At 44.8% G+C, this 15556-nt stretch overlaps 1 protein-coding gene across 1 annotated transcript; it reads left to right on the top strand.

Moving 5' to 3' along the window:
* The first annotated feature begins 11578 nt into the window (after positions 1-11578).
* On the top strand, positions 11579-13903 carry LOC147896297 (sugar transport protein MST4-like). The gene is made up of 4 exons (XM_087382963.1): positions 11579-11798; positions 11880-12277; positions 12427-13062; positions 13147-13903. The coding sequence occupies exons 1-4, from the start codon at positions 11684-11686 to the stop codon at positions 13624-13626; spliced, it is 1629 nt and encodes a 542-aa protein (XP_087239089.1). The 5' UTR covers positions 11579-11683; the 3' UTR covers positions 13627-13903.
* The last annotated feature ends 1653 nt before the right edge of the window (positions 13904-15556 follow it).

The raw sequence follows: 15556 nt of genomic DNA, 5'->3' as shown, positions 1-15556 counted from the left end.
TGTTTCTTATTCACGGGTGAGTTTGGTTGCCACAGGATCAAATTTTCTGAATCTGGATTGATAAGGTGTTCCTGTTTTCCCTCTCCTGCTCCCCTCCTTGGTCTCTCCTCTAGGCTCTCTCCTCACCTCCTTTCCTCCTCTTGTCCTCTCTTGGCAGCACCCCTACCTCCTACCTTTGTAAAGGCTACCAAGATGCTCACAGATGGAGAAATGTTCTTCTATAATGATACTAGTAGTAGCAATTTAAAAAATGGGGAAGCTTCTAATGCAGATAATGGGGTTGGGTAAGAAGCTCGTAAGCAATGCATCGATGGGACATGGCGAGACCAATGGTTTGGTGATGGAAGCTTGCAATGCAGGTAGCGCTTAGACCTCAGAGCCTCCTTTTGCTGGCCTAAAGGACGACTGTTCACTGTGTCTAATGCTCATTCGGACTCTGCAGGTGATAAATCCCTTCGGTTTGATGCCGCATAACACTGCTCCTCTGTTGTGGGCTCACTCTAGGCAAGTCTCCTTCCCTAACGTCACATCACATTAAGTTAGTCATGATAGGTTAGGTTAATTAAGTTAGATTATGTTAGATAGATTGGGTTAGGTTAGGCTAGTAGAGCACCAGATTCGAATTGTTTTTTTTGGCATGTGATTTTTTTGCACAAAAAATAAAAAATATTGTTATATCATAACCATTGTATCCTATAAGTTATGGATTTATAAAGAAACAAGACCCATTATGAAGCTATACAAGAAAGCTATACGGTTCCTTTACAATTTGTTTTACTATTGAACATCAAACAATGGACGAAAGACACGGATGAAAGACACAGATGAATTGGCAATTAGGAAATTAGGATTAATGTCGGGATTTTGGCTGGGATCCAACTAGAAGTTACTGTTTCTTGGTGATGTGGATGGGCTGATCTCAACACTTGTAGCCTGTTGGCCCTTGGTCTGTGCTTGGTCGGTGCATAATCAATTGTGTTTGACTCAGCTTAAGCCTATCGGATATATAGATTCCACTCTTATGGCTATGTGCAGGACAACCTTATTGGACTTGACTAGGATATATAGGTCCATTGGCGGATTTTTTACTCGAGGTCGCTGATGAGTTTTGATGTTCCAATGCTTTGGCCCTCCTTTTCGCCGTTTTTGTATCTTCCCCCTTCCTTTTAATACAAGTTGGCATGGTTATTAAAAAGGGGAAAAAAAAGACAGCATTACACGACAGTGGCATTTGTGTGTTTGGCTCAAGAAGAGTGATAGATAAAGATGAAAGGTTCACCCAAAATGGCGATGTTATAGCAGAGCTCCTTGAATCACCAATTGACCCAACGTGGAAATTCATTATCCATCCATTATGTATTGTATTTCCTTATGCCTTGACCTATCAGCAGCTCGCCCTCGCATCTGAGAAGTTTTCGCTTGACCAACACAAACTCGCAATTTTGGGTTCGTGTCACTGTGTGTATCTTGGATCAGTGTGTCAATCTGCTGAAACTAGAAATGAACATTAGGATATCGTGTCGTTGAAATGTCTTATGGCACGTATAGCCGCATCGTTAATTTGTCCGAAACATGTAGGCTTGGATGCCCTCCGATGCTACTCATCTTTGGCTATGACAAAGTTCATTACACGTCTAGACCACTATGTGTACTGTGATGTCAAAAATTGATATTTTTTATTTGGCATTGGTATTGTTTTTCTCTATGTTTGATAAGAGTTTGAGTATCAAGTGATAGCCTAGCGGCTCTCACTTATTTCTATTTTCTAAGATATTGTATGGGATTGAGAGGATGAGTGGAATGGATCATTGTAAATACCATGTGTATGGATGATAAATACCTTGGTATGGGGTGAGAGTTATTTGTGTATGGGATATTATGGGGTTTTTAGAAAATAGGAAGAGTGAGTCATATAAAGAGGTGGGCTCATGTCCATGTGTTCCAATAATATAAGAGAGGCCACATGCCAAGCGTGTGGAAGGCATGTGGAGGAGTGTGGAGTCAAGAGGAATCCTTCTAGAATTCCTATGTGAAATAAGGAGGATGTGGACATATGGAAAAGAGAGGGTCCCTATGGGCTCCATGTGGGGAGACGATTGACGGGGAAAGGAATCTACAAGCAACAATTGTAAATGGGTGAAGGAGGGTGACAAAATCTCTATAAAAGAAGCCCTCCTCTCCCTTGTTCATCATCTCTTCCACCATTAGGCCTCATGTTGCTGTAGCTCTAGTCTCCTCAAGACTCTTCCATGACCCTTCTCTCCCTCTTGTAGATATTCTCTTATGTAGACTCTTGAGTCCATCTCTCTCTAGTTTCTCTCTCTATGAGTAGTCTTGGAGCTTCCGCTCTGTCTTGTATATATGAAACCTCTTCTTCTCCCTTGTGTTTGTAGTATTTTGAGTTGCATTGGAGTCGAGTCTCACTCTATTGGTAATGAGGGTCACTTCAGGTTCTCTCTCTTGAGTGTGACCTCTTACCTTTTTCCATTGCTTTCTCTTCCAAAGTGCTCAAGAGTGTTGTCTATTCGGCTGCTCATTGCCCATACATGGTTTATCTATTCCCCAAGCCACAAAGGGGGCTCTTCCTTTCCTCCTAGGCGACCTTCATAGGACTTGGATCGTTGATGAAGTCTAAGCATGGAGGTAGTATTCTCCCAAGTCGGCACCAGTAGAAGGAGTAGGTGTTTTTCATGACAGTTTGACCCCTTGTCAGTATTTTGCTCATAACTTTTCGCTTAGTGGTCCGATTTGGATGAAACTTATATCAGCGCAAAGCTCTGTTTAAGGAGCATCATCTTATGTCTTCAGTTATTGTATTTAATTTTAGACAAAAAATCCATGACTCTTTGTGTGTCACTATTTTTTTTAAAGATAGTTTTTACCCCCGTCCAATAAACTGCCCATATCTTTCTGACCACTTCTCTGTTTTTATAAAACTTATATCAAAGCGAAGCCCATTTCAAGGCGCATCTGGATATGTGTTTGAATATTTTATATCATGTCTTTGCTGAAAGTTATGGGTCTCTATGTCTTATGATAGTTTGGAGAGTGTTTTGAGCTAAGTGTAAAGGTGTCTATGAAGGAAGTGCAATGTTTCCTCAGAACCTACCCATCCGACCCAATCAGCCCCTTCAAATTCCTCAATATATATTAGTTCATGTCATGTTGAGCCTCAAGATATTGATGTGTTGTGGATGATCCAATGTAGCCAACTCAGGAGCAAGAGTCACGCATCCACTTGTCTGAATTACTTCATCCAAGAATTTAAGAGAAAATACAAGTTCAAGGATATAGGTCTATGAAGGTATTGATTTCTACTCCACAATTACAACGAGCTAGGTTTGAAGAACTAAACATGGATTTGTTCAGGAAGTACATGGGGGCCTGTTGAGAAATGTTTGAATGATGCCAAAATGCATAAAGACCAGATTCACAAAATCATTCTGGTGGGAGGATCAACTTGATTCCCAAAGTGCATCAACTATTGCAGCATCTGCAAGAGTATCAATCTAGACAAGGTGGTAGCTTATGGTACCGCAGTACAAGCAGAGAAGGCAATGAGAACATGAATAGTTTGCTGCTTCTGGACGTGACACCGCTTAGCTTGGGCTTGGAGAGTGCCACTGGAGTTATGACCATGCTTATTCCCAGAAATATGGCCATTGTTACGTAAAAAGAGAAAATATTTTTACGACAGGCAACCAAGGGGGAAGTTGAGTTCTTTGAGCTCTCCTCAGAGCCACTTATCACAATCGTGGGCATTGGTTTCAAGAAAATCTAACGGGGTGAAAAGCAAGGTGCAAAAGAATAGTTAAGCTTTTTATTAAAAGGATGGGAGAAAAGCATAGGTTGGAATCCAAAAAGGCAAGGAAGCTAGTTAGCACATGATTGTTAGCATTGTCTGTATCTTCAAGAAATAGTGGAGACGTCTCGTTGCTTGCAGTGTCTTCAACCAAGATTCTGAGGTAAGATTCTCTCCCAGTCGATGTGCATTCGGCATTTTTTGTTCATAGATTTGAGGTTGCAAGACAATTGAATGATTAGAGCTCTATGGGAATGATGCTGAACAATCTATCTATTTGTCTATCACTCCACATGTCACGTTAGCTATAGTGGAGACACTACGGTGAGGTTATTGGAAGTCGGCTAGCCTCTAGGATTTTATGTTAAGTGCTCAGCTACAAGCAGCCAAGATGGATTTGTGTTTAAGCAGGTGCTAGCACATAAGCATAGCAAGGGCCTTGAAGAGATGAAGGCTAGCATGGCATAGGCTGGGCATGTGAATCTTTGGAGAGCCTCGCAATGACCTTATGCTCTACTGTCACAAGCTTACTACAATGTTCAAACTCCCATTTTGTTGAGGTTGGAGAGGCATGTAACGCTAGCTAAGTGGAGAGAGAATGTTACATGCTCTACTTCGGACTCCTCTAATGATAGTTGTCTTTTTGTCATGTCCACAGTCTACTGAACAATTCGAGAAAGTTGGAATCATTCCGCTTAGGCTCACATTGGCAAGTTTTTGGGATATTGTCTCTTAGATCAAAGAAACCACCAAAAGGCGATGAGAATTCAAATTTTGTCTATCACGCAGCTCGTAGTGATTTTACATACGTTGGACTATGATTACGACTATTGACATTTACGTAATATGCCAGTTTCTTATCCATTTGCGAGACTTATCCTCGGCACTAATATTCTCGATGTTTATATTATCAACGTTATCTCTAGCACCCAAGGAAGGGCCCGTTCCCTCTTGGATTATAACTCTTTGGGGAAGAAAGCGTGCCGCCTCCGTGCCCACACTATGTGTGGTTATAAGAATTATATATTATATATTATTAATTAAATATTTTAATATACTTGTCCATTCAAAATTTATTGTTTTCAATCTGAATTCTTACAACATTATTCTCGTTTAATGTATGTTATCGATGCGAGGGAGCAAGGAAATCCAAGATGAATGCAAGATTGAAGGATGACTACACCTTTATTCATATGGTTGTAGTCCATGTGACAATATTATATAAATTGCAGTTCGAGGATCAGTTATGTATCGCCTTATTCATGTATTGGTTGGACTTCCACTATTTTAGTCATTCGCTTTTTTCCTTTAAAAATTGATAAAATACTAGAATTCAACTTCAATTTTGAGTTAGTAGTTACATGCTCCATGATGGAAAGGCTACCTCTAGTTAAAGATTCATTGGTATTTTCAATTTGTGAGGCAATATAAGTTCTAGCTTTTTGGGTTTTTGGAATTTTGTTGTATTTGTTCGATACTAAGGAACGATTTTGGTGCTAGTTTTTAAAATTGTAGACATGCCGAAAAAGCTCAAAAAAACGTGGCTTTTGTTACTCGTTTGTCAATTTCTAACATAAAATGCCCATTTTCTTTCAAAATAAGAACATTTTGTAAGAACAAAGCCCTAGCATCGTTAAGAGATTATCTTAGATTACTCATTTTGAGCTTATAGTTCTCAAATTAGATGTTAGATTGTTGAAAAGGTGAGGGCCCAGTACGGTAAGGACAGGTGGAAAGGGTTGAGAGAAGATGACAGTTTGAAGGAGAATGTGTGGTAGGGAAGAGTCTCGGCCAAGCAAGATAAGCCCTTAGCTTGAGTATACACCTATAAGGAATTTCCATTCCATTATGTTTCCTTTAAAAAAAAAAAAAAACAATGCCAAATGTGTTAGGGAGGGGTTAGCCCCCCCCAAAAAAAGGACCTGATACAAAATTTGACCTTTCAAAGGGATAGATGCCCTGGCCTATGCTAGGCAAGCTAAGACCTAATCCCAAAACAAAGTTGGCCTCTACTGCCATCATGGCCCCACTAATGAGACGAGATCACGCTTCTCCAAGATCTTGCTGAGGTCGCGAAGGTAAACCTTCACAATAGCCAACATTGCTGGGGCTCTCAGGCCCAACTGAATCTTGTGTTTAAACACCATTCTGTTCCTATACTCTGACACCGCCAGGAGGACCGACGCCCTAAGGTATAGCCAACATGCTGCCATTGTGAATGGGAGCTTATTTGTCTCTCCCAGAACGGGGATTCTCCAGTTCCATTCAATAGAGAAGTGGGCCATCAGACCTGAATTCCTCACGGCGCTTTCTAGCTTCTTCCAGGAATCTTTGACCACCGGACACCTCCAGCAGATATGACGTAAGTTTTCGACCGCCCCGCCGCACAGCGTGTAGCCGAGATTGACCTACAGCCTCTTAGCTAGCTTCGCCCTTATCAGGAAATTGGTGACCTTCCACAATGGAAACTTCGCCTTTCCTACTTTGCAGCCTTTCCAGATCTTTGTGAGTCTCTTCTTCCACCATTTCTCCCCCCTTCTGGGCCCCCAAAGTCTGTTCAGGTGGACTGCTGCTCCCTCCTCCTTGTGAAGGTGTTTGTAGATTCCCCTTGCTGTGATCTTCCTCAGCGGCGTCCACCCCAGTGTCCATTGTCTCTCCACCCTGTCCGTCGCCAAGATCAAGTTCGTCGGCTAGGACCTTGGCGTTCTCTCAAGGACCGCAAGGATGAGGTCGAGCTCGTCGACCGTCAATTGGAACTCCATCGTCAGCTCCTCCTCCGTCTTCCAGTCCACTGAGCGCATATTCCACAGGTCCTGCCAGGATCTAAGCCAACTCATGGAATAGGTTCCTTTCCCTCGTTAGATTGTGGAGCCCGAAAGCCTCACCGGTCCTTTTCGAGGCGATGCTTCACCAGAGGGACTCCCTAAACTCAGGCCCCTTCTCCCCCGCCACATCAGGAGTGGGATACAGCTTCTCCAGGCTCTCATGAATCCATCTACCATGTCGAACATAGAGATCTTGCAGGGAAAGTTAGACATCATTCTCTCATACCATCCCATCCCCGCCCACCTCCTTGCCCTCACTGATTTATAGTTGGAGATGAAGTACTTCACGATTTTCATCTAGGGGCCTCCTTGGAGAAAAGATGCGCTAGCCACTTACCAATCGGTGTTGTGTTCTTCCTCTGGGCATCCGGGAGGTCTATGCTCCCTTCCATCTTTAGGGTTTTCAGGAGCTCCCACAAGGCATGGTGCATCCTTCGCTTCCCCGGTTCCTCCGCCCAAACAAAGCTCCTGAAGAGGTGTTTAATCTCCTGCGAGTGGGTTTTCCTAAAGTGAGAAATTGAAGCTACATAGGTGGTCGAAGCCGCCAGGATGTGCTGCACCACGAGGCACCGGGCGTTCCATCCCAGAGAGATCCCGCTCCAAGCCCCTAGCTTCACCTTTGTCTTTGACTTGAACCAATAGAACTTCTATCGGAGAGAGACCCTAACTCCTAGTAGCACCCCCAGATCTCGGATAATTTTCGCTTGGGGGATGAGGATCATCCCCAGCTACTTCACCCATTATGACGGGGGGTCGTGACTCGTCCTCAGGATGTAAGACTTGCCCCAACTCCTCCCCAACTGCAATTTGAACCTGAAGCCTTGCAGAACGTCTCCATCACCTCCAAGAGGGCTTGGACGTTGCTCTCCTACTCTTGGGAAAACGAGACTGTGTCGTTGGCTAATAGCTGCGTGTAGAACTACATGTTGGAGGGGAGGGTGACCCCACTGACCCCTCCTCCCTCCACCTTTTCCTTGATCTTGTGTATTAATGGGACTGTCGCGATGGCAAAAAGAAAGGGAGCCAGTGGGCACCCTTTCCTCACTGATCTGTTGAGTGAGAAGCGTTTGACCGCCCCGCCATTCATGCAGAGGACGGCAGCCACCCTTGCCAAACAAATATGTAACCATCTTGATGAAGTCAGACTCAAAGCCCAAACGGTCCAACACCTCTACAAGGAAATCCCACTGGATCCTATCATATGCCTTATCCAGGTCCAAGCCTAGCATAATTGCTTTTTGGCCCATCACGCTCGCGTAACCCAGAGCCATGGCAACATTCATTACATTCTCAAAGATATACCTCCCCTTTACAAAGACATTATGCTCTTTGTCGACAACAGTGCAGCAGAGCTCTCAGATTTTGACCACCATGGTTTTAGCTTGATCTTGTGGGAAGTGTTAAGCATGGTGATGGGCCTCCAGTCCCCCACTCAGAGTCTATCCTACTTCTTTGGTATCAGCCTCATTAGGCCCGAGTTCACATCCTTGGAGAGGGTGCCATCCTTCTCAACCGCATTCACCATTGCTGTGAGGTCCTGGCCCATTACTCTCAAGAAGGCTTTAAAGAACTCAGCAGTCAGCCTGTCCGAACCTGGCGCCTTTTCGTCTACTAGCATGTCGAGCGCCTCTCCCAACTCGTTCAAGGTAAAGGGGCGCGCTAATTGCACCCTCTGGTACTCAAAGACTCTGGGGTCGAGGCCCTCCAAGGAATTAATTAGACAATTCCACTTGTCGCCCAGCAGTGCCTTCTCGCCCACGATCGCACTTAGCTCCTTCTGGAACACCGCTGCAATGTGCTAGAGGTATGGGGTATCCTGAACCCGCGGTCGATCAGATCCTATTGACGCTTCCTCTTTAAAGATTGAAAGAAGGCCTTGGAGGTACAATCCCCCACAACCAACCACCTTTGCCTGCTCTTGACCCGAGCTTGATCCACCTCCTGGAGTTCTGCTTCTTGGACTGACATTTCCGTGTCCACCATTAACGGTGGCTAGCACTTGTTGATCCTTCGAGTTCTCGGCTACTGCGATTTGGAGAGCCTCCAGAGCCGCCGAGGTAATTTGCAACCGCTCTTTCACGGCCACCCGAGCCTTAAAGTCCTCATCCTTAGTGATCTACAGTAGTCCTCTCACGGCCTCATCCCACTGGTCTTTAGGGTCTGATCTCTTCACCGTCGCCTCCATCCACAATCTTCTGATCCACCTACAGAATGTTTTTTGATTCGAGGAGGGTCTTTGAAAATTTGAAGGGAATATCCTTCGGCCTCTCTACCATGATGGGGACCGAGAACCGCCACACAATAGGAGAATGGTTGGAGAGCACCGAGAGAATAGACGACCCTTTTTGAAGGCCTCGCATCCACCACGTGAAGTAGAACCTATCCAGTCTAATGGCACGAAAATCAATCCCCTTTCTCCGGTTCGACCATGTGAAGGACCGAAAGCCCTCTTGGTCCAACTCCTTTGCTTCGATCAACCCTTTGTCCATGCAAAGGTCCTCCCACGCTTCCTTCTCTACACCCATATTCGAGGCCTCGCCGTGGGATCTATCCTCCTGGCTCTCCGTGACGTTCGAGTCTCCCCCAAGGACCCATTTCCCCTCCCCTACCAGCTCATTAATTGTCCTCCAGCACTTCGTTCTCTCGCCCGCACCATTGGGCGCATACACACTGGACACCGCTACCCCTATTACACACCCATCCACGCTCTTGGCAACCTCGCGGGGCATTAAGGCACTACAAACTAAAACGGGCGTGCCCCCTCTCCCTCTCGTGGGTGAATTAACGAAGGAAAAATACCCTAGCTGCTCGAACGCGAACCACCACGAACCACCACTCGTCCTCACACCCACACTTCAATTCTTGTAACAAAATTATACCCGGCCTCCTTCTCCTGATCACCGAAAGACAACCCTTTTGTTTCAGTTTGCTGCAGCACCCTCTTATGTTCCAACTGAGCACCATGACCTCTGAACCTTTGGCGTCGTTCTTGACTTAATCATTTTCCGGCGTGTCTTGGGTCCTGTCCCAGAGGATCCATGCCCTCCTCCTTCCCCTCGGTTGTCTAGACTCCAGCGGAATCTGCAGCACTCTCCCGAGGGATGTCGCCTAATCGATTTTTTCCCCCAACCATGAAGGGAGATTGGGAAACTCAATCCACACCAGACAATCATGCAGCAGGAAGTGATCAATACTAAATTCCGGCGACCACGAGAGCACCAGCACCGGCGAACCTGAGAAAAGGAAACTTCTCCCCACCAGCTCGTCCTTGATCGCTTCGGAGACGCATTGCACCAGGAAGAAGCCCTTCACCATAAACTTTGTGGAGAAACATCCGCCTAGGAGGTCGGCCTCGAACGACATAAACTCCTTAAACTCTTTGGAAGAGGGGATGCGCCCTGTGAAGTAGAGGTACAACCCTCCCCTAGCCAGCTTCTCTAGTTTCGGGTGCACGTCCTCAACGTCGAGCATGAAGACAGTGTTGTGCGCCTTCCCCGATTCGAACCATGGTTTACGTTCCACCTCTTTTGCCCGCCTGGCGAGTTCGGCAGGAAGAATCTGCTTCGCCTCCGCTTCCGTAAGGGGGGTGAAGCCGCTTTGAAGCTTCTTGGTAAGCACCTCGAAATATGATGGGGGGTATCTTGTCTCGATTCTCCGTTGGCCTCCTCCCCGTCCTCTGCGTCCGATCCACCGGGATTCCACCCTCCTTAATGATGCTCGGGACTTTACAAGACCCTGTCTCATCATGCGTTCCCTCATCCGTCATCTCCCCATTCGTCAAACCTTAAAGTCAATGTTACGGGAGCCCCCCGTTTCCCGTGCAGCGACTGATGGCAGCGACAAAGTCTTAGGATAACACTTTGTTGGGACTACTGAGGGAATTCCATTCTGTTTCCTTCGATGATACTTAAATGAAAACGTAGCTTGGTTGCATCATTCTTTTATTTTTGTTGACCTAGCAAATTGGGAGTAACGGTTGCAACTGGAACGATATTAATTTGGCTCCATCCAATCAACTGGGTACATTCCTACGATGATTTGCGATCTTTAACATCAACAAGGTTATAATTTATAGCTGCACCTGGGATTTTTATAATAAGGGTGCTTCCTTCAAAATTGTAGTCACTAGTGTGTGCCAAACTTCAACAAGATTATAATTTATAGCTGCACCTGGGATTTTTATAATAAGGGTGCTTCCTCCAAAATTGTAGTCACTAGTGTGTGCCATGTGATCAAACAAAAAATTAATCAGTTCATTTGCATAAACGGCCATACAGCAGTCTCACTTCCACAGAAAGTGCTCAAATTCACTAGACTGCGCAGCCGAATATGATTCACTGATTCCCAGTGACTGACTGAACGTTCCTGAGTCGTTACCTGCTCGAGTGAATATTGTATGTAGCCTCGAGTCTTGACTAGGTCGACGAAGAACCGCTGTCTGGGCCGGGCATGCCAATTGGCAATGGGTGTTTATCTTTTGTGTCAATCGCTCTCCAAACTTCGTAATCAAGAGTTGCAACTTTGCGAATTGCATATGAAGTAACTCAGTCTTTGCAAATTGTTATCTATCCCGTGTACGCAGCCTGTACGCAGCCCAGACTACTGCAGACTAACAAATCTACCAGGTGTGAAAGACAACATTACAGGGCTGAGTGATTTGTGTTTTTTGGCTCATACACAGCCATTTCACCCTCGAAAAAGACAGCAAGAGCGCAAATGTAAAGTTCACCAAACTGGCGACGTTATGACAAAGTCCTTGGATTACCGATTTACCCGTCGTTGACGAATGGTCTCTCACGCTCGGCCCAAGAAGGTTCCACTTGATCGGCACGAACTCGCAACTTCAAGTTTCAAGCTGCAACTTGAAGCTGCACGTGACGAATTCGCAAGCTTGAGGGCCGGGGCCTTGGGCTCGGAATTCCTTCCCTATGATAAATAGTGAATCCTAAAATCTTAAAGCTTCTGTGTATGTCAGATCAGCGCAAGCGTCGGGTGAAACGAACAGCCGGAATCGTGTGGCTGAAACTGTGCAGCAGTAGTATTAACCTGTCCCAACATGCAGACTCGTGAAGCTTCAGATGGACGCCCTCAAATGACAAGATACGTGCTCTTCCTTTGCCTCGTAGGAGCTAGCGGCGGCCTGATGTTCGGCTATGACGAGGGAATCACAGGTTTGCCTTCGCACCTCTAGACCAATTTGTTTACTATGGCAATATCCCATGCCACCAATTGCGACGTTGTCTTGAACGCAGGCGGCATCACGGCTATGGATGATTTTCTGTGCAAGTTTTTCCCAAGCATTTTGGAGGGTAAAATGAAATCGGGACAGCTAGTCGGTCGCGAAACGAATTGCACGAAAATTTTAAGCCAACCGCGAAATGAAACCTCTAAGGCCGCGAGTCATGTCTTACAGTATTGCCTGTATGACAATCAGCTGTTGCAGCTGTTTATTTCTTCATTGTACCTCTCCGCAATTCCCGCGACCTTTTGTGCTGGTGTGGTCACAACAAAGAAGGGGCGTAGGATAACGATGATTGTTGGAGGGATCTTCTTTGACATCGGTGTGATTCTTAACGGCACTGCAACGAATCTCAAAATGTTAATCTTTGGCCGCATCCTGCTTGGTTGCGGTGTAGGATTTGCCAATCAGGTATGCAACTCTCTCTCTCTCTCTCTCTCTCTCCCATTCTCTCCCTCCCCCCACAAGGTTCCTTCCCGGCGAACATATTCTTCTTGCTTTCGAAGAGCTCTTCCGAATCCCAGAACTTTATAGTCGTTTGCTCTTGGTCTTCATGGCAGGCCGTGCCGATCTTCCTATCGGAGATAGCCCCAAGCCAGTTTCGAGGAAGCTTAAATAATCTTTTTCAGCTGTATGTCACTTTGGGGATTTTGTTTGCAAGCGTCGTCAACCTTGCAGCTTATCATATCCATCCGTGGGGCTGGCGTCTATCGTTAGGCCTGGCTGGCGTCCCTGCGTTGCTTCTAACTGTGGGGAGCTTATTCATAGAGGAGACTCCCGAGAGCTTGGTGGAAAGAGGACGTACTGGGGAAGCTCAGAAGGTTTTGGAAAAACTCAGAGGAGCTAACTGGGATGTAAAGCAGGAACTACTTGATTTACAAGAAGCAACCAGGGAGATATCTGAAGACAGAAGAGGCTTTGTCGGAAATTTGTTCATACGGGCCAACATACCGCCATTGGTAATAGCTGCGGCGATCCAATTCTTTCAACAACTCACAGGAATAAATGCCTTTATTCTATATGCCCCAGTATTGTTTAAGACGATGGGTATCAAGAGTACCTACACCGCTCTCTATTCTGCACTAAGCATCGGAGCTGTCAACTTATCCTCAACACTCGTATCGATTGTTCTAGTGGACAAAGTAGGGCGGAGAGCACTTTTGCTGGAAGCAAGCTTGCAAATGTTCATCGCACAGGTACGTTCCTTCCTATCTGTCGACGTTACTCCCAAATACATTTCGACAATCACGTAGCAGCTGTGAAAAATCGATCGACTGCAGGTACTAATGGGAATTATCCTATGGACGGGGTATGACGAAGCGCGAGCCATTATCGTGGTGGTGCTGGGATGTATATTCGTATGCGGGTTTGCGTGGTCATGGGGACCATTAGGCTGGCTAATCTCCACTGAGATCTTCCCAATGAAGGCACGATCAGAGGGCCAGAGTTTTACAGTTTTTTCCAATATGATATTCACCTTCGTCATAGCGCACACATCTCAAACCATGCTGTGTCATTTCAAGTATGGCATCTTCTTCTTCTTCGCGGCATGGATACTGTTGATGGGAGTTTGGACATACCTGTTTCTGCCGGAGACGACGGACATTCACATTGACGTGATGCCCACGCTCTGGGCACAGCACTGGTTTTGGAAGCGATTTTGTCATCGACAAAGCCCCGACTTAGAGATGACCAACAGAAGACAGTCTTTTTCGACAGACGTCAATCCATCATCGTTTAGAAATCCTCAGACTATATAAACCTTGAGAAGACTTCTTATAGTACTCTGCAATCAGGTTCTCCCCCATTCTATCATGGAAGGCTGTCTTCAAAATAGCACTGGGAATGGCTCTGAGATAGCATGTCTTTTTAAGTCGTGAAACCTTTCCTTACGTTAGCACAGTTTTCCAACAGCTTCTTTGAGATTATTGGATCTACAGCAATATTGACAGGACTATAACCAATAGGAAAGACCGGCAGCCAGCTATGATACAAATTCCTCACAAATTCACAATTGGCCTGATTAATTACTTACATATCATGCATATTTCCGCTTTAGATTCTTTACTATGAGTTTCTCTAAGAGCAACTGATGACAAGTGATAACTTTTGTGTGTATTTGATAACTACGCTAATGACAAGTGAACGGACAAGATGTTTAAATTAATGGAACAAGGAAGTACATACTATAAATCTTGACGACCCTACCACATCCATGTCCAACTTAGCCTCATTGCCCACATCACCAGTGCCAGCTTGTCCAATTCGATTCATGCAAAGTTCTTGATGTCATCTAAAGGGGGTTTCACACTTGTCCACGGACAGGTAAAGCCCCCACAAAGTTCGTCCACCTTGATTTGTGCCATACATCCACTTGCCTATTCACAATTGGGCGGATGTTTTTTCTAGAAGTACCTATTTTTCACCAAAATTAGAATGTCTTGGTAGTAAAGTTCTTAGGTCCTGAATCAAGTGGTCCCCATTCTAATCCTATGGGCACACGGATTGGTCTAAATCCTCTGAACATTGTCTTGGGCGCTTGGTGGAGGCTGCCCTTGAAAATGGTTTTGTGCGTCTATGAGCTAGATGCCATGTCATTTTTCGGCAAAGGGCCAGCGGACGTGTGTGAATCGACCTTACATGGGGCGCGGATTTTAATTGGTCACCACTTTGTCCTCCCTTTTATGGGCAGACGAGTGCGAAACGGACCTAAGTAGCCATTTGAGGCTTGAGCATAAATGAAGCTATAATATGATACGGGGGGCACTCTAATAGCCACTCCTCTACTCTTTCTTGTCGTGTCTCTCGTTGGTTTATTGTTTAGCTTAGTCTTGTTCATTTCTTGGTTGTTACGTAATTGGTGGAGACTCTGGGCTCATGGAGTTCAAAAAATGAGCAAAGTTCCCCAGCCCGTCTAATCAAATATGAATGTAGAGAATTTGATTCCCATGCATCAAGCATCGAACTTGGACCATGATTTGAAAGTCAAGCCAAAGCCACTCTCTGGTGCTGCAAAAGATGACATAGGGTAAAGGGGCTAGTACACAGGTGTAGAAAAAGATGATGTGTAAAGCTCTCCTTTTATTGTTTTTTGAATAGACGATGCCTTAATATCGGTCCTCACCTAATTAAGCATCAGTCCTCACCTAACTAAGCATCGGCTCTCAATACTTATTCATTAATTTTGGACTCATATGTCTACTTTTGGACTATTCCTTAAAATCCTTCCCAAATGAGAATTTTACTTTATGAAACTGTCATTCGAGAATCAAAAGTTTACTTTCTGGCACTATCATTTTCACATAATACATTTCAAAATATCTCTCTACAATGTTGTACAAATAATGTAAAAACTACTATTAAATCCTAAATTTGTATTTCTTGTTTATAAGAATCATATTCTTTAAATAAAAAATCCGAGTTATTAGTTTAAATCCATGAAAACCCATGCTATTGAGGATTCACAACATTTTAAAAATGTATACATAAGAGACCTGTAAGACTCTTTTTACTTTCAATATAGAAAACTATAACACTCTTGAATATTCAAGAAATTAAAAGGTTTATATAGACATGAGACATGATGGAAGCCTCTTTTGTACTCCAAAAAATAGCAATAGCTATGCTTGCAATTTTACATTATCATGTCATAAGTTTTACAACAAATATTGCTCTGGATGAGTCTTTGTA

This window comes from Dipteris shenzhenensis, chromosome 12 (genome assembly GCF_047967505.1).
Source record: "Dipteris shenzhenensis isolate YYH24624 ecotype China chromosome 12, Dip_SZ_1.0, whole genome shotgun sequence".
Classification (NCBI taxonomy): Eukaryota; Viridiplantae; Streptophyta; class Polypodiopsida; order Gleicheniales; family Dipteridaceae; genus Dipteris; species Dipteris shenzhenensis.
The sequence above is the reverse complement of the archived record's forward strand: the minus strand, read 5'-3'. Positions and strand labels throughout refer to the sequence as shown.

Bases quoted from the DNA above. Each gene is read 5' to 3' on its own strand.
- LOC147896297 (XM_087382963.1), top strand. From the start codon at position 11,684: ATGCAGACTCGTGAAGCTTCAGATGGACGCCCTCAAATGACAAGATAC. The intron at 11,799-11,879 runs GTTTGCCTTCGC...TCTTGAACGCAG, and splicing joins CTATGACGAGGGAATCACAG to GCGGCATCACGGCTATGGAT. The intron at 12,278-12,426 runs GTATGCAACTCT...TCTTCATGGCAG, and splicing joins GTGTAGGATTTGCCAATCAG to GCCGTGCCGATCTTCCTATC.